This window comes from Eumetopias jubatus, unplaced genomic scaffold (genome assembly GCF_037043125.1).
Source record: "Eumetopias jubatus isolate StellerSeaLion01/CBP00866 unplaced genomic scaffold, mEumJub1_p1.0 scaffold_14, whole genome shotgun sequence".
Lineage (NCBI taxonomy): Eukaryota > Metazoa > Chordata > Mammalia > Carnivora > Otariidae > Eumetopias > Eumetopias jubatus.
Genome location: NW_028274820.1, coordinates 79,415,527 through 79,434,338, shown reverse-complemented (window position 1 = coordinate 79,434,338; position 18,812 = coordinate 79,415,527). Strand labels below are relative to the sequence as shown.

The following is an 18,812-nucleotide window of genomic DNA, read 5'->3' as shown; positions in this document are numbered from 1 at the left end:
TAACTCAAGTAAAATTAAGATCCAATAGATAAAACTTACTAGTTTTAAGAAATCTTTTTATAAACTTAAATTTTTCATGAAAATGCATTCATAAAAGTTCTGTGGTCTCAGGAGCTCATGCCGAATTATTTCTGCCCCTTTCTAGGTGCTGCAAAGTTGGTGGTAGCTGTGGCAGTATTTTTACTGACATTTTATGTTATATCTCAAGTATTTGAAATAAAAATGGATGCAAGTTTAGGAAATCTATTTGGTAAGTTCCATTTTTTTCCCCTTAAATCTTGTTTTTGATTGGTTGTCTATAAATTTTTACCAATTATCAGCGTCAAGTCACTCTGCTGTTTAAGTCTGTCTAGAAAAGAAAGTGTAAATATGTCAGTAAGTGTGATCCATTAGAATATTCTAAAATACGCAGTAGGAAGTCTTAAAATTAATTCCGTATAAAGCATGAATCTTCTATTCAACATTTGGAATAGATTTAATGGGGTCTATTTCATTCATGGCTTTCTAAATGAATATTCTGGAAGATATCAGATGCTATTCTAGTCGGCTGCTAGAAAACTTGGAACCAAATCTAGCCCTCAGTTAGTAAGTGGAGTCATGATAATGCATTTTAAATACCAGCCACAGAAATCCATCTTGCTTTCCTACCCTTATTTCCTTCTGCATCATTTTTTTCTTTGCCAGTTTATTTAATGCTATATTGTAAACATACCATTGTAAGCTACTTTAACTAAAATATTCTTAAGTTAGTAAAATAAGTTAACTTTTGAAATGTTTGAATAAGCTTTGGTTGAAGCGTTGTTTAAGGTATTAAAAATTATGCGTGAAAAGTGAGAATATGAAACCTAGAAATAGTATTTTGACCCATGAGACAGAAGTCTGTTGGAACAACTTTGAGATCTCTGGAATAGGGAGTTTTGCTTTCCATAAATTAGTATTTGGAAGGGATACCAAGACCTCGTTCACTTCTTTTCACATCTAGTTTCAAGACTCCCTTAAACCAGTGGTCCTCCAGCTTTAATATCAAAGGAATCTCCCCAGGATCTTGGTATACAGACTCGGATTCAGTGTCTGGAATGGGGCCTGAGAGTCTGCATTTCTAACAAACTCCCAGGTGATGCTGAGGTTTCTACTCACAGACCCACGTACTGAGTATCAAGGCTTTAGACAGTTCTGGTGTGTAATCATCAATTTCTCTATAAACATTTTCAGGTGACTTTTCTGGCAATAACTACTTAAAAGTACTTTTTATATTGCACTGAATTCTGTCTTTTATACTCCACAGTAGTATCAGTGCACTGATCTATCTGTTGGAGTTCCTTCCACACCAGTGAGCTCTCAAATAGTTAAACTGCAGTCATACTCTTTCAGGACATCTTTTTTTGTAAGTTTTCATCTTCTCCAATTATGGAATCCCCACCCCCACCCCCCCCTTTGAACCATTCCTCTCAGTGTACTGGCTATTTTCCTCCTGAACCATCTGTTTTTCAATACCCATTTTAAAATGAAGTATCCAGGGGTGTACCTGGGTGGCTCAGTCGATTAAGCGTCCAACTCTTGATTTTGGCTCAGGTCATGATCTCAGGGTCGTGAGATCCAGCCTCCTGTCAGACTCTGCACTGGCCGTGGTACCTGCTTAGGTGTCTCTCTCTCCTTCTCCCTCTGCCCGCCCCTTAAAAAAAAAAATACACACACACACACACGCGCACACACACACACACGGATTCAGTATATAGTAGTCGTTACAAAGTACAGTGATAATGTGACTTCTGTCTTCTGTTAACTACGAAGAGGCCAGCCTGGTGTCCTTTGAGATCACAGCTGGTTGCGGTTGAATACTGGGGCAGAAAAACACTGAAGCCTTTGAGGACTTGTTCAGGGTCACTGGGGAAACAATGTGTATGGCCAGGTCACCTAAGAAAGGTTGATGGTGGGGCGCCTGGGTGGCTCAGTCGTTAAGCGTCTGCCTTCGGGTCAGGTCATGATCCCAGGGTCCTGGGATCGAGCCCCGCATCGGGTTCCCTGCTCTGTGGGAAGCCTGCTTTTCCCTCTCCCACTCCCCCTGCTTGTGTTCCCTCTCTCGCTGTGTCTCTTTCTGTCAAATGAATAAATAAAATCTTAAAAAAAAAAGAAAGGTTTATGGTAAGGGAAGAAGATTGTGGCAGAAGCAAGTTGAATGTTTTGTTTTTTAAGATTTTATTTTTTTATTTGGCAGACACAGCAAGAGAGGGAACATAAGCAGGGGGAGTGGGAGAGGGAGAAGCAGGCCTCCCGCAGAGCAGGGAGCCCGCTGCCGGGCTGATGCAGGGCTTAATCCCAGGACCCTGGGATCATGACCTGACCCGAAGGCAAACGCTTAACGACTGAGCCACTCAGGCACCACTGTTTTTTTTCTTTTTTGAAGTACTGTAGAGACTCGCATGTCTATAGGCTTTGGGCAAAGATTCAGGGAATTACAAGTCAATGGGATGAGACTGAACAAACAAGAAAAAGAGGGTCCTTGAAAGAAGGAAGGCAATGGGACCATTGGTACACATAAAAAAAAACTACTTTGGGAACAGGCCCAGTGTTTTCAGAGAGAAGAGGCTTGGGTGAATCCACAGCCACGCTCGCCCTAGTTTGGCTCTTCATCTCTAGTCTGGACCGTCTGTGTAAGCATTGCAGGGATGCTCCATGTCTGTTTCTCGTCCTTGGTATCTGTGTTTCATCGCTGCAGAGCAGTTCTCTTAACACTCATGAACCTTTGGTACTTCTGACAACTAGAGAGTAAAATCAGAGTCCCTACTTAGGATGGCACGCTCACACCCTCACCCGCCTCTGCCCCTCCCCTCCTTACCCCATGCCTTGCACTCGCTGTGCCGGTCTGCACAGCATCTGTAGGCCCACACCCCAGCCTTGCTCATGCCGATTCCTCACACTGCACATCTTTCTCAGCCCCCCTTCCTCCGTTAATCCTTCTCATTTTTCAGAACTGCATAAATGCCCCTTCTTGAGAGAAATTATATTTGAACCTCCCCCTTTTCCTATTAGAATGTGTAGTTTCTTTTTTGAACTGTTTGTTCCTAAAGCATAGTACTTATATCTCAATTTGGCACTCATTTTATTCTGCCTTACATTGTATAATGTCTTTTATTTTCCACGTATCTGTTTTCCCTTATTAGAGAATGAATCTTAAGGGCAATAACACCTTGGTGCTTCACCCGGCTCTAGCGCTGGGCCGTACATGTAGACAGTACATGCTGATTGGATGGAAAATGGATGTAAGTGATTGAGGATCAGGATTTTTACATGGGAAGGAAGAATATTTCCAAAGTGGGACTCATTTAAAACTATATTAATTGAAAAGCCACTTGTAGTCAGCTATGAACAGATGCTGAGCTATTTTAACTGGGATAGTTGTCTCTTAATTTTCATTTTGATTTTTCCTAATGTTCGGAATCTGCAAGGTTTTATTGTGTGTGTTTTAGGTATTTGATTTACACATTCTTAGGACAGATGGCTTATTTTGTTATCATATCTGAAGTCTTACACTGTATCCACAAAACCTTATTGGATTCCAATTTATTGAATTGGTGAAAATTTAATTTGTTTTAATTCTCATCACAGAATAATTGGGCAAAGATGAAGATAGGGTTGTCTTTGCCATTTGCTTAGCATTTAACTCAGTTTACCAAAGGGCGATAAGTTTAACTCAACATTAGAATTGTTTCTATAATCCGTATACTAGTAGGTCCCATGAGGTGAACTACAGTTGTATTGGTGGTGAATTTTTCCTTTTTTTTCTTTGTGTTGATATAATAGCTTACTTGATAGTTCTATAAATTTAGATTTAGGTTGATTGTATAGTACTATTGTAGAAAAATAATATGAACTATTTCTAGAATATGATGAAAATTTTGCTCACAATTAGTTGAAATTACTAAAATACATTGTGATTTTTTAAAAACAAGCTTTTCACACAACTTTTTGAGATAATTGTAGGTAGATGCACATGCATTTATGGGAAGTAATACAAAGAGATCCTGCATACCCTTTACACAGTTTCTCATATTGGTAACATCTTAGAAAACTATCTACAGTGTCACAACCAGGGTATCAACATGGATACAATCTGTGAGTTTTAGTTATGATTGCATTTTAACACAGTGTTAGTTTTCAGCATGGATACTTAACAACTAGTGAATGTACTAAACACATTCCAAATTATTTTTGCATATATAACTGCAGTACTTACTGTTCTATTGAGTTGATTTATTTTTACTCTCGGATTTAAACCATTGAAATAGTATATGCATAAATTACTTGACATTATTAAAAACTAAATTATGAAATAGTTCTGATTTCTGTAGCTTGACTTATTGGACGGCATTCATTGATGAAATCCAAATCTGAAAAAAAAAAAAATTCCAGGTGAATTCATTTTCTCAGCTCATCTGATAAGAGTAGATAATAATGATTAAGCCATTAACCTTTTCCTTGAAGAAAGTGTTCTAATTCTATTTGATATGGTACTTATTTCATAGATATTGGAGACCTTTGTTTTTCAGTCATTTTAAATTATTAAGAATTGTTCAGTCATATAAGCCATAAAAACAACTGGTAATTTGAAAATTAAATTCAGTTAATGTAAAAGATTCAGCAGTCAGTGAGCTTCTTTAGCTTTCCAGAGATATTTTATATCTAAACTGTACAAAATCTCAGTTTATCTTGATGCAACTTAATCTTGAATAATTCATGATTATTCCACAGTAAAAATGGTGCCTGGCTGTTTATTTTCTTAAAATAAAAAATTTATCTTGTTTTATTATTTTTTAAAGATTTTATTTATTTGCCAGATAGAGACACAGCAAGAGAGGGAACACAAGCAGGGGAGTGGGAGAGGGAAAAGCAGGCTTCCCGCTGAGCAGGGAGCCTGATGTGGGGCTCGATCCTAGGACCCTGGGATCATGACCTGAGCCGAAGGCAGACGCCTAACGACTGAGCCACTCAGGTGCCCCTAAAATAAAAAATTTTAAATAAAACTTGAAAAAAGTGCAAACCAAATAAAAAATGTTTATTATTGTTCCTTCAAGTGAAAAGTTGTATGTATTGGAAGAAATTAAGAATTAAAGCTGTCACGGTAGTTGGAAGAATACAAGTGGCAGGGAAGGAGGGATTTTTGCTGGCCTGCTGTGCCCCTACTCTACATGTGGAGAACATCCCATTTTATTTGTGAAAATTTAGCTGTTTGGCTTTCAGGTGTTAAAATTCTCAGAATTGCAGGCTCAGTAGAGGGCTTTTGGTTTTGATAAATATTAGATAAAAATTAGTTTTCATCTGGTCTGGGAAGAAAAGTCTTTCCAAGAGTTGTTTGTTGTTGTTTAAAGATTTTATTTATTTATTGAGAGAGCATGTGTGCATTCAAGCGGGGGAGGTACACAGGGAGAGAATCTCAAGTGGACTCTGAGCTGAGTGCGGAGTCTGACAAAAGGCTCAGTCTCACGACCCTGAGATGGTGTGTGACCTGAGCTGAAATCAAGATTTGGATGCTTAACTGACTGAGCCACCCAGGCTCCCCTATTTGTTTTTTTTTTTTTTTAAACCTTTAACCTCTTTTCTCTTTATTCTTACACAGAGTAAATGGAGGTGATGTTAGTATTTAAAAGCCTAATGATTAAAAAAACTGGTTTTCCCCAAATCCTATCCCAGTAACGTTTTTTGAATTAAATAGCATTTACCTTTTTTTTTTTTTTTTAAATCTCTTTAAGTTTTACAAGCAAACTAGTTTGACCATTTTATAGGCTCATCCCTGGCTTTTCTTCTACCTCCCTTTGCTCAGCCACACTCCTCTTTGAGCATTAGTTGATTATTGATGTCTCTAAATTCTCTAATCAGCCCTCTGATTTTAAATCCAGAGGCTTCTCTGGGTAGCCTTTGTTAACTTTCCCATTTATATCTTCATCCCAGATCTCATTTAGGGTGGCTTTGAGACTTTCCCACTTGGATCGTCTCCCAAGTATCTAAAATTGGCAGGTTCAGCAAAGAACCCATTCCTTACCCCTATCTCCTCACTAGATTATGAGCATCTGAGTGCAGACATGGTGTTTTTGTTCATTGGTTCATGTGAATGAATAAATGAAGGCTTCTAAAGCCAAATGTCCAAGAGGCAAACTTGACTGCTCCCTTTCCATCATCCCTCCATCTGGTCCATTCTCAAGTCCCATCAGTGTTGCTTCCTTAGTCGTTCTGAACTGGTCTACTTGTTTCAAACCCACAGTCATTACCTTTGTTCCAGCTGCTATGCCTTTTTACCTGGATTACTTTAGCAGCATCCTGGTCCTTGTGGACTCCTTGTCTTCAGTCTTGAATCCTCTGCAGTCAGAAGGGTTGTTCTGAAAGCTCCCTATCCTGGCTTCCTGCCCTGAGCAGGACTAGCAGTTTTTATGCATGTGATCAGAGGACCTCAGACATTTCCCATTTTGCAACTCAATAGGAGTTTGGGTGCTTGAGTGAAATAGGACTTTGAAAACGATCTCTGCCAGTTATTAACTATGACTTGAAACAAATCAAATCAGTAAACTTCTCAGTTCCCAGTTTCTTTCTCTTTGAAACAGGGATGATGATTAAATCAGTAATACATGCAAAAGTACTCGATAAGAGTACCCAGCATATATGAAGGAGCTCTGTTACATTACCCCTGTTCTGACCCCACTGTCTTCCCGTATCTTGTTACCATAAGTTAGGCATACCAGAATTCCTGATTTGAACAGTGTTTTTCTGTAAATATCTTAACACCTGAGTCTGATGATATGCGTTTGTTCAGGGCAAAGTGAAGTTGAGAATACCTAGTGTTGATGCTGCTAATCACTCTCTGGGCTTTCATTTTCTTGTTTACAAAAGTGAGAGCTTTGGCCCAGATGATCTCTAGAATTGATGTTTCCCTTATTTTTATGCCATAATTAAGGAAACTGAAAGAATGAGCCCAGTAGTCCCAGCACTCTAATTTACTAAGTGGTCTTGTTTTTTTCCTTCAAGTCTTTGTCCTTATCCATGAATATGTTTCGTACTTAGAGATAAGGCTTGATTTTTTGCTTTATTTCATGCATTAGACTTTCTCTATGTTACTCCATTGCTTTTATGACTTCAGTGGCATGTAATATTTTGAGTGTTTTATAGAGTTAATGAGCCTTCATTTTACTTGGTCATTTTTCTCTTTTTAAACATTTACATATTATTTTTCAGCTTTAACTTTCTGTTTCCAGTTTGAGTTCTGGACTTACAGGAAATTCTCAATTATCTAAAATAGTACAGAACTAAAAACCCAGTGACTATTTATAGTCAAACAGCTGACAAATATTTGTGACACCGCGTACCTATTAGCCAAATGGGGAAGTGGCTGCCCACAGTACTGTCGATGATCCGAACTGTGATCCCCTAGACTGGGATCAGATGTTAGTGCTTTTAAAAAGCTCTAAGTGTAGATGGCCAGGTTGAGATCTGCTACATTAAAGTTAAGATTTGATCATAAGGTTCTGGCTTCCTTGGACTGGTAAATTATAAAAGGCTTAGTAATTGACCTTATTTTGTTTATTACACCCAATACATTTCTATTGTAGAGAAACTAAACTCCTCACCACCACCGTCCCTCTTGTGTTCCCCGCCCCCGAATCTCCTAGCCTAACCACCAAGATAAGTTTATATATATTCTCCAGGACTTCACATGCATGTGTACACAACTCTGTGTACAGCAGGATCAACTTTTTAAACACTGTAATAGTCACCAAGTGCATATTTAAGGTCATTTAAAGGGAAGTTTGAAATAGCGTATGGTATCAGTTATGTGTGAAATCTAAAAAGGACAAACCCCGAGAAACAGTAAAATGGTGGTTAGCAGGGGTTGGGAGGAAGGTAGGGGGGAGACTTTGCTCAAAGGGTCTAAACTCCCAGTTATAAGAGTAACAAGTTTGGGGATCTCTAAGGTAACATGGTGATTATAGCCAGTAATAACTGTATCATATACTTGCATGTTGATTAGAGAGTAGATCTTAAATGTTCTTGCCACAAAAAGAGAAATGGTAACTATGTGATGGGATGGAGGTGGTAGCTAATACTATGCTGGTTATCATTTTGCAATTTATAGATGTATCAAGTCAACATATTGTACACCTAAACTTACAGAATGTTATGTGTTGATTATGTCTTAAGAAAGCTGGAAAAAATTGAAAAATAAATTTAAAAAGAAATTAAGTTTGTAGAGTATCTTTCTGATTGGGATTTAAATTATAACTAGAAATAAAAATAAAATATAAAGAAAGAATAAAATGTTCTATCAGTAATAAAATACTACCGTCCATAATTCCTCTGCATAATTGTTTGTAGTGAGTTTTGTCGCCTAAAGTTACTTTCACGCTTTTTCTCAAGAGCGATATTGTTTTTTTTTTATTTTATAAGTCTGTTAGTTCCAAATATGTTTAAAAAGTGGATATTTGACAATAGCTTTATTCCTTCTAACAAAGACAATCTTTTCTTTTTTTTCCTAGCAAGGTCAGCATTGGACACTGCTGCGCGTTGTAAGTATTTCATGTCAATATTTTGCACACAGTTTATTCTGTTTTATCTTAGGCATATGAGCACTTAAAATCAAACAATGGAGAGATTTCAACTTGAGCAAAATTGAGTTAGAACTGTTTAAGTTATAAGGATGCTATTTGACTGGACAGCTTAATATTCTTGGTATATATTGGTATTCATAATGGATATTTTATTAGTGTTTTTAGTGTCAGTAGTATAAGTGCAGAAAATGTGTGAAAGAAGAATTCCTTGTTAGAACTAGAATGCGAGCAGATATTCAGTGTCAGTGATGTGTTAGGCTTTTTACTCGTTCTAGAGTTAATGATGTATTGTGCATATATGGACTAGAAATGTAAAGTAGCAATTCAAAACCTCCCCTATCCTGAATTTTTTAAAAAAGATGTATTTATTTATTTTAGAGAGAGAAAGAGAAAGAGAGCGAGCACGAGCAGTAGGGGCAGAGGGAGAGGGAGAGAGAATCTTAAGCAGACTCCGGGCTGAGCACAGAGCCCCACGCGGGGCTCAGTCTCACGACTCTGAGATCGTGATCTGAACTGAAACCAAGAGTCTGTCGCTTAACCGACTGTGCCACCCAGGTGCCCCTCCCCATCCTGAATTTTAAAAAAAATTTAAAAATAATTAGAAGGGAGATGGTTAGGGGATGGGCAAAAATGGGTGAAAGGGAGTAGGAGAAATAAACTCCACGTTTAAAATTAACAAGTCAGAGGAATAAAAGCTATAGTGTAAAAAATATAATCAGTTGTATTTTGATAGTGTTGTATGGTGACAGATGGTAGCTACACTTGTGAGCTTAGCGTAATAACATGTAGAGTTGTTGAATCTCTGTTATACACCTAGAACTAATGTAATAGTGTTTGTTTGCTAAATTAAAAACTTTAGAAAAATAAAAAAATAATCAAATATATTTACCTTCATCAAGATCAATTACTTGATTCATTTATGTCAGTTATTAGCTTGTTTCCTAGGAAGTTCTGTTTTTTGTTTTGTATGTATTTTAAGATACATATATCTTGGTGTTTTTACATAATGCTCTTTCTGGTTTAAGATATGAAACAAACTGATTATAGAGTCTACTAATACTTTTTTAAAAACATTTCTCCCCAAAGCTACAAAACCCCCCAGATACAAATGTGGAATCTCAAAAGCTTGCCCTGAGAAGCATTTTGCTTTTAAAATGGCAAGTGGAGCAGCCAATGTGGTGGGACCCAAAATCTGTCTGGAAGACAATGTGTAAGTATTTATCAGTTTGGAAGTATATGGTGTGCTATTAAATTACAGCAAATTGAACCTGAGTTTAATGAATCTTTTGAAAATGTATTGGGCATGTTTTAAAAAGTGATTTCAGTTATCATTACAGAATTTTTTCTCCCACGTGTTTAAAATTCTGAAATTTTGGGGCGCCTGGGTAGCTCAGTTGGTTAAGCTTCTGCCTTCGGCTCGGGTCATGATCCCAGGGTCCTGGGATCGAGCCCCGCATTGGGCTTCCTGCTGTGCAGGGAGCCTGCTTCCCCCTCTCCCACTTCCCCTGCTTGTGTTCTCTCTCTAGCTGTGTCTCTGTCAAATAAATAAAAGAAACCTTTAAAAAAAATTCTGAAATTTCCTATTAGAGTGACATAAGAACATAGCATTTATTCAGCTTCATGTAAAGACGAGGGATTTCCTCTCTGAATCCTCTAGACATGGGCTTTCCCACCTGGTAGCCATAGACACGTGATGATTTAATTTTGATTCTTAAGTAATCAGGGAAAAGTAAATTCATTTAAATGAATTAAAATTAAAAGTTCAGTTCCTCAGTCACACTAGCCACATCTCAAGTGCTCAGTAGCTACCCATGGCTTGTGCCTACCTAGCTGAACACAGAGCATTTCCATCATTGCAGAAAGTCCCATTTGACAGCACCACCCTAGATAACGAATGCTCTGTCTCACAAACATCCTTTGTTTTAAATGTCTGAGTGCCTGTTGAAGTGTGAAATAATCCAGTAATAACCTCCCTCTGTTGTGATACAGAACTGTTTGCCACTAAGTGGAATGGTTTTCTGTACTGAGATGCTCAACCAAGTACAGTTTTTAAGTTTTTAGTCTCCTGCCTTAGGGTCGACTATCACTTGTATGTGAAGTTGGTGTCTGAAATCACAAGCCCTTCCTTTAGTTGGTTGCTTTTAATCTGCTCTTCCCCGGACAGTCAGACAGATGAGCTGTGCACAGCAGCAGGGTGTGATGCAGGGCAATGGGGGTGAGTGAGATGAGATTGAGGAAGAAGGGCCAGGCCAGTAGGAACTTAAAGGCCGTGCAGGTAAGAAGATGAGATCTTTTCTGAGTGTTTGAGTCATCGAAGGTTTTCAGATTCTGGCATGTCATGATTTGATTTATGTTGAAAAAATTATCTGATGTATAAAATGATTTGGGAAGTGGAATAGAGAGAACAACTGGAAGGCCATTGCCAGTTGCTGCCAAGGCTCTCACTGCCCCCCTCCACAGTGGTGACAGCTTTTTTCATGTGCATTCACTAAATCTATAAATAGATGCTAAAAATATGTAAGTAGAAATTTTAATATTTTCCTGCACATGCCCTGAGTACATGCACACTCATTTTGGAGACGACTAGTCCAGATCAGTGCTTCTCAGTGGGGATGATTTTGCTCCCCAGGGGACATTTGCCAAGGTCTGTAGGCATTTTGCAATGTTTTGGCTATAGTGGCTCCACTTGTAAAGACTGGGGTGCTCTGACACATCCCCCCAGCGTGGCAGGACGGCCTTTCCACGAGTTATTGGGGCCATAACGTCCTCATAGACTGAGTTTGAGAAACCTCAATATAGACAAAAGACAATATTAAGATTAGGGTGGTGGTTATTATGGTTTTAAGGACAGATTAGATGCATCAGCTATATTGTGGAGATTAACATGGATTTCAAACTTCTCATTAGCTTGGGATAGAAAATCCTGGGTATAAACACCAGGAGTCACACAATACAGGAATTGTAGCTTCTTTTTATTTTGCATTAGAGAACCCATTAGAATTTACTTACGTTCAAGATACAACTTTTATTTTAGGCATATACTCATTTGATTTCAGTTTATATGAAGTTGATATTAGGATAATACTTCTCCTTTTATTATAATCTCAATGTTTGGTATAGGAATATATAGCAAACTGTTTCGATGGATTTATTCATTTACTTTACCTTAAGGGACCAGATAGTATTTTTGACTGTAAGGGTCAAGAGGTAAAAATCAAGGAAAGTGTATAAGTACTTATATAAACATTTAAAGTGTAACCATAATAAAAACCATTCTAAGCTCAAAAATAATACCCCCCCCCCCGAAAAAAAACAAAAACAAAAACCACAGGCAGTTGGCTAGATTTGTCCCATGGACTATAGTTTGTTAAACCCTGCTCTAAACTAATCATTTTAAGATGTGGTATTTAAAACATAAAGTAGGTATTTTAAACAAAGCCATGTGCAAAGATGTAGAATCTTTCTATAGATTTTATTTTCTGTAGATTTTTGTCTGGAGGTGTGGAATGGTTGTAGGGGAACCTTCATATTCATGAAAGATAAAAGAAAACACTTCCACTTGTGTGAGTAAGACTGGTTTATATATTTATAAATTTATATATTTAAAAATCTTCAGTAGTTTTGTCATTGGCTAGTTACAGGTTTTCCCTGAATGCCAGGTTTTAAAAATTGATTAGCTGCTGCCCTCTTGTGGGAAACCTGTGCCATACTGCTTCTTTGTTGCCTGTATTCCTTTGCTCTGAGATAGACGGGGCAGCATACCCCATGATGGAGACACTGTGAAACTCTAATTATTAAGTATTAAGACACCGTGATACACAATTATTAATGTAACAGGTTAATCATTGTTGTTGCTTCTTAACATTAATGATGGAGTTCACTTATATATTTCTCGCAGGAGCAGAGCAAATGCATTTCGAAACTGCCTTCTTTTGGGGCAGCACGTTTAGTTGCTTTCCTTATGGCTCATCTTTCAGAACTACTCTTGAACACACATGGAAAACGTCTGTGCTTTATTACGTGTAAATTTTAGAGAATGAAAGGTGAGATTTTGAAGGCAGTTATGCAACCCATACGGGTAGATATAGTTAAATGCTACTAAGCTTTTCAAAATCAAATTTTTATCCTTTTTCTTTTTTAACGGATCTTCAAGTAGAGTTGTTTTTTTAACTCTTTATTTTGAAATAATTACAGAAATCACAGGCAATTGCAAAGATCATATGGAGTAATCCTGTGTATTCTATACTGGTTTCCCCATGATTGTATCTTACCTAATCAGAGTACAGTATCAAAACCAGGAAATTGGCATTGGTACAGTGTGTGTCATTCTGTGTCATTTTATCACATGTGTAGATACAGAAGATACATGTAGCCAATACAGCAATTAAGATGCAGAATTATTCTATTGTCACAAAGATCTCTTTTATACCACCCTGATATCATCACCCCCACCATCACTGACTCCTGGCAACCACTCATCTGTTTATCATTTCTGTCATTTTGAAATTTGAGAATGTTATAGAAATAGAATCATAAAATATGTGACCATATGAGATTGGCTTTTTTCACTTAGCCTAATACTCTTGAAATACTGGTTCATGTTAATTACCTTTTTTTAATTGCTAAGTAATAGTCTGTTATGGATATACCATAGTTTATCCATCACCTATTGTCCTCAACCAAACAATTTAGTTGTTTCCAGTTTTTAGGTGCTAACCAATAAAAGTGCTATGAGCAACCACGTACGTGTTTTTGTGTGGATGTACATCTTTATTTTTCTGCAGTAAAATCCCCAGGAATTCTAGGTTGTGTGGTAAGCGTATGTTTAATTTTGTAAGAAACTGCCAAACATTTTTCAGAGTGACTGCATCGTTTTACATTTCTACCAGCAGTATATGAGAGATCCAGTTTCCCTGTATACTTGTCAGAATTTGGTGGTGTTACTGTTTTTTATTTTAGCTATTCAAATGTGTGGTGATCTCTCAGTTTGATTGCTAGTGATGTTGAACATCTTTTAATGGGGGGGGGTTTGTTTGTTTTGCCATCCATACAGCCTCTTCAGTGAAATATCTATTCACGTCTTTGTCCATTTTGTAATTGGATTATTTTTTTATTGCAATTTGAGTTTTTGAGATATATTCTGGATATGAATCCTGTTGTCAGATATATGGTTTGTGACTGTTTTCTCCCAACCTATAGCTTGTCTAGACATCCTTTTCACTAGGATCTTTTCTAGTGCCAAAGTTTGCAATTTTGATGATCCAGTTCCAATTTATTGATTTATTTTTTTTCATGGTTGTGCTTTGTTTATGGATTGGTGTCAGGTCTAAAAACCATCATTCATGGAGCCATAGGCTTCACAAAGATTTTCTTCTGTATGATTTTGTGAAATTTTTATAGTTTTATGTTTTACATTTAAATCTATGATCCATTCTACATTAATTTTTGAATAAAGTGTGAGATGTAGGTTGAGGTTCAGTTTTGGCCTATGAATATCTAGTTGCTTCAGCACCATATGTTGGAATGACTATCCTCCCTCCATTGAATTGCTTTTGCTCTTTTGTTGGAAAATAAGTTGCCTATATTTTGACTGGTGCATTTTTTGGTTCCACTTGGCTTTGGGTTCTCTACTCATTCCATTGATCTGTATATTTATCTGTCCACTAATACCACATGCTCTTGATTATACTAGTTATGGAGTAAGTCTTTACATAAGGTAGAGTAATTCCTCCCATTTTCTTCTTCTTTTTTTTCCCCCCAAATCAGCTACTTTAGTTTCTTTGCCTTACCATATACGTTTTTTTTTTATTTTTTTTTTTTAAGATTTTATTTATTTATTTGAGAGAGAATGAGAGATAGAGAGCACGAGAGGGAAGAGGGTCAGAGGGTCAGAGGGAGAAGCAGACTCCCTGCTGGGCAGGGAGCCCGATGTGGGACTCGATCCCGGGACTCCAGGATCATGACCTGAGCCGAAGGCAGTCGCTTAACCAACTGAGCCACCCAGGCACCCACCATATACGTTTTAGATAACTTGCCTCTATCTACAGAAAATCTTCCTGGGATTTTTGTTAGGAATTGTGTGAAATCTGTATATTAATTTGGAGAGAATTGGCCGCCTTTATTCAGTTGATGAATATGGCATTTCTCTTTATATATTCTTTGTTTTCTTCCATTACCATTTTTGTGGGTTTCAGCTTACAAGTCCTGTGCATGCTTTATTAGATTTATACCTAAGTAGCCCCCATTTTTTTTTGAGCAATTGTAGGGCATTGTATTTTTAATTTCAGTTTTTATATTGTTAGTATATAGACACACTGATTTTTGTGTGTTGGTCTTGTATCTTCTATAACCTTGCTAAATTAATTTATTACTTCTAGGAGTTTTGTTTTTGTTTTTGTAAATTCCTTGGGATTACCCATACAGACAGACATGTCATCTGCAAATAAAGACAGCTTTATTTTTTCCTTTCTGATTTGTGTGCCCTTATTTCCTTCTCTTGCCTTATTGCATTGGCTAGGATTTCCAATACTGTGTTGAATAGTAATGGTGAGAATGGACATCCTTGACTTGTTCCTGATCTTAGAGGAAAAGTGTTGTCTTTCACCATCCAGTATGATGTTAGGTGTAGATTTTTGGAGATGTTGTTTATCAAGTTGAGGTAGTTCTCTGTTACTAGCTTTCTGGGACTTTTTATCCTGAATGGGTGTTGAATTTTGTCAAATGCATGTTCTGTATTGAGATGCTCATGTAATTTTTCTTAAATCTGTTAATATAGTGGATTATATTAACTATTCAAATATTAAAACATCTGTGTATCCATAGGCTAAACCTGACTTGGTCATGGTTTATGATTTTTTTAATACAAGGCTGAATTCTGTTTACTAATGTTTTGTTAAGGAGAATTTTTGCCTGTATACTAATGAAGCATATTGGTTTGTAGTTTTCTTGTGATGTCTTACTCTGGTTTTGGTATTTTAATACTGGCTTTATAAAATAAATTTGGAGGTATTCTGTTTTCTGAAAGAGTTTGTGTAGAAGTAGTGTTAATTCTTTTTTTTAAACATTTGGTAGAAGTCTCCAGTGAAACTGTCTAGGCTTGGAGATTTTCCAGTGAGGTGAGTTTATAAACTTATGAATTCAATATCTTTAATAGTTACAGGATTATTTAAATGATCGGTTTCATAATGGATGAATTGTGTTAATTTGTAGTTCTTGAGGAATTGGCCTAATTAATCTGAGTTGTCCAATTTACATGGGTAAATCTTTCATAGTAGTCCTTTATCCTTTTGATGTCTGCAGGGTCTATAGTGATATCCCATTTCACTTTTGATATTGGTGATCTGTGTCTTTTTTTCTGTCAGTCTTACTAAAGGTTTGTTAATTTTATTGACCTTTTTAATGAACAAGCTTTTTGTTTCATTGATTTCTGCTGTTGTTAATTGCTTTCCTTCTGCTTACTTTAGGTTTATGGGATTCCTTTTAGTTTCTTTTTGAATTTAAGTACTTAGTGTTAGAAATCCCTCTCTCGGTGCTCTGGTAGCTATGCCTCACAAATTTTAATAAGTTATATTTTCATTCATTTCAATGTGTTTTTTAATTTCCCTTCAGACTTTCCTCTTTGACCCATGGATTATTGAGAAGTATGTTGTTTAGCTTCCAAGCGTTTGGAAATTTTCCCATTATCTTTCTGTTACTGATTTCATTGTGGTTGAAGAATACACTTGGTGTGATTTCAATTCTTTTAAAAATGTTGAGGTTTATTTTGTGACTCATGTTATGGTCTACCTTTAGTATATGCACCATGGACACTTGAAAAGAATGTGTATTCTGCTCTTGTTGGGTAGAATGTTCATTAAATGTCAATTCGACCCTGTTGGTTAATGCTGTTGTTGAGTTCTTCCATACATTTGGTAATTTTCTGTCAATCAGTTGTTGAGAGAGGGCTTTGACGTAACCAGCTGTGATTGTAAATTTTTTGTTTCTGTCAGTTCTGTCTGGTTTTGATTCACATAGTTTGTACCTCAGTTGCTTGATATATACACATTTAAGTTTACTCTGTCTTGCTGACGTGACCTTTCGATCATTATGTAATCTCCCTCTTTGGTAATTTTCTTTGCTCTGGAGTCTATTTAATTGGTGTTAGTATAGCCACTCCTACTTTCTTTTGTTCAAACATCTTTATTGAGATATAATTCACATGCCATACAATTCACTCATTTAAAGTATACAGTCAGGGTTTTTAGTATATCCACAGATATGTGCAACCATCTCTACAGTCAGTTTTAGAACATTTTTATACCTCGGAAAGAAATTGTGTCCTTTAGCTGTGTTGCCCTTCTACCCCATCCCCATCCCATTACACTCCCTTCTCCCCTGCCCCCTAACCGGCCCTAAGTAACCATGTTTTACTTTCTGTCTCTATAGACGTACCTATTTTGGACATTATCATATAGAAGGAATTATATAATATGTAGGTGTTCTTTTGTCATCAGCTTCTTCACTTAGCATAGTGTTTTCAAGGTTCATCCATGTAGCATGTATCAATACTTCATTCCTTTTTATGACAGAATAATCCTCCATTGTATATAGATACATCACATTTTGTTTATTTGTTTGTCAGTTGATGGACATTTGGTTTGTTTCCACTTTTTGGCTATTAGGAATAATGTTTCTATAAACATTTGTATATAAGTTTTGTATGGACATGTTTTCATTTGTCTTGTATACATACTTAGGACTGGATTTGGGTTCATATAGTTAATTCTATGTTTAACTATCTGAGGAGCTGCCAGATTATTTTCTGAAGTGGCTGCACCAATTTACCTTCCAACAGCAGTGTATGAGGGTTCCAATTTTTCCACATAACACTGCTTATTATCTGACTTATTGGTTACAGCCATCCTAGTGGGTGGTGAGTGGTATCTCACTGTGATTTCATTTTGCATTTCCCTGATGGTTAATGATATTTAACATCTTTTCATTTGCTTGTTGACCATTTGTGTATCCTCTTCGGAGAAATGTCTATTCAAACCCTGCCCATTTTTAAATTGGATTCTTTATTATTGAGTGGTAATCCTGTGTTCTTCTGATTAAAGTTCACGTGATTTTTCTCTTTCTACTCTTTTACTTTTTACCTACCTATATCATTATATTTAAAATCAGTTTCTTGATCTGAAACCAAAAAACTGTTAGAAGAAAATCTAGGGAAAAAAGCTTTTATGACATTGGTCTGGGCAATGAATTTTTTTAATAAGACACCAAAAACCTAGGCAACAAAAGCAAAAGTAGACAAATGAGATTACATCAAACTAGAAAGCTTTTGCACAGAAAAGGAGACAAGAGAATGGAAAGTCAATCTACTGAATGGGAAAAAAACTTGCAAACCCTGTATCTGATAGATTAGCATCCAAAATATGTAAGGAACTCCTACCACTCACTAGCAAGAAACCAAATAACCTGATTAAAAAATGAGTAAAAGGCCTAAGTAGACATTTCTCAAAAGAGGAATACAAATGGCCAACAGCTATATGAAGAGGTGTCTTACTCTTTAAATGAAATGTCATCCAACGTTTGTGTTAGAACAGCATTCATCCATCACTTACAACCATACTTTAGCTACAGATCTAAGTTCTGTGAAAAGCAACATACTCTTAGAATTAGTTGGCTCTGTGGAATGCATAATGAAATATTATAGCTTTTATTATTTGTGAAATTGTGTGCTACAAAATCCTTTATATTTTAGTAAAGTTTATAATAAACTTAGGCACCTGCCTGTGTAGGTATAGATGTCCCATATATGGACGTGTGTGTCTGTGTGTATATTCCCATATATGCATCCTTCTCCCTCTCCATCAACCTCAAACCAGTTGTTAATCATTGAATAGCACACCAATGGCAGTATTACTATTACCTTGAATTTTTAGACTACAGATACGTACAATTCTAGTTATTAATTCTAATTCAGCAAACGGAACAGATACAAGCAAATGTTCCACTCATCCCTTCTGTTTCACAGAATCATATGGTCTGTGAGCTGCCCCTGGATGTTGATTACCTCAGATGTGACAATACAAGTGACTGTGGTTAGATGCAGTAATTAAATGAATGCAAGATTCCTTCTTCTGGGTATAGAGAAATTTTACATTGATAATCACTAAGAGAATGTTCACAATTAGGTGAAGTAGGTGAAAACCTCTTCTTGCTTTCAGATGATAAAAGCAT

At 36.6% G+C, this 18,812-nt stretch overlaps 1 protein-coding gene across 3 annotated transcripts in view; it reads left to right on the top strand.

Moving 5' to 3' along the window:
* FAM3C (FAM3 metabolism regulating signaling molecule C) overlaps positions 1 to 18,812 on the top strand; it is a 54,111-nt gene that overhangs the window by 18,410 nt on the left and 16,889 nt on the right. For all 3 annotated transcript variants that reach the window (XM_088018324.1, XM_028104935.2, XM_028104936.2), the window contains exons 3-5: positions 146 to 250; positions 8,520 to 8,549; positions 9,678 to 9,801. In XM_088018324.1, the coding sequence (XP_087874450.1) occupies positions 146 to 250; positions 8,520 to 8,549; positions 9,678 to 9,801 (259 nt within the window). The remainder of the gene's footprint in view (positions 1 to 145; positions 251 to 8,519; positions 8,550 to 9,677; positions 9,802 to 18,812) is intronic.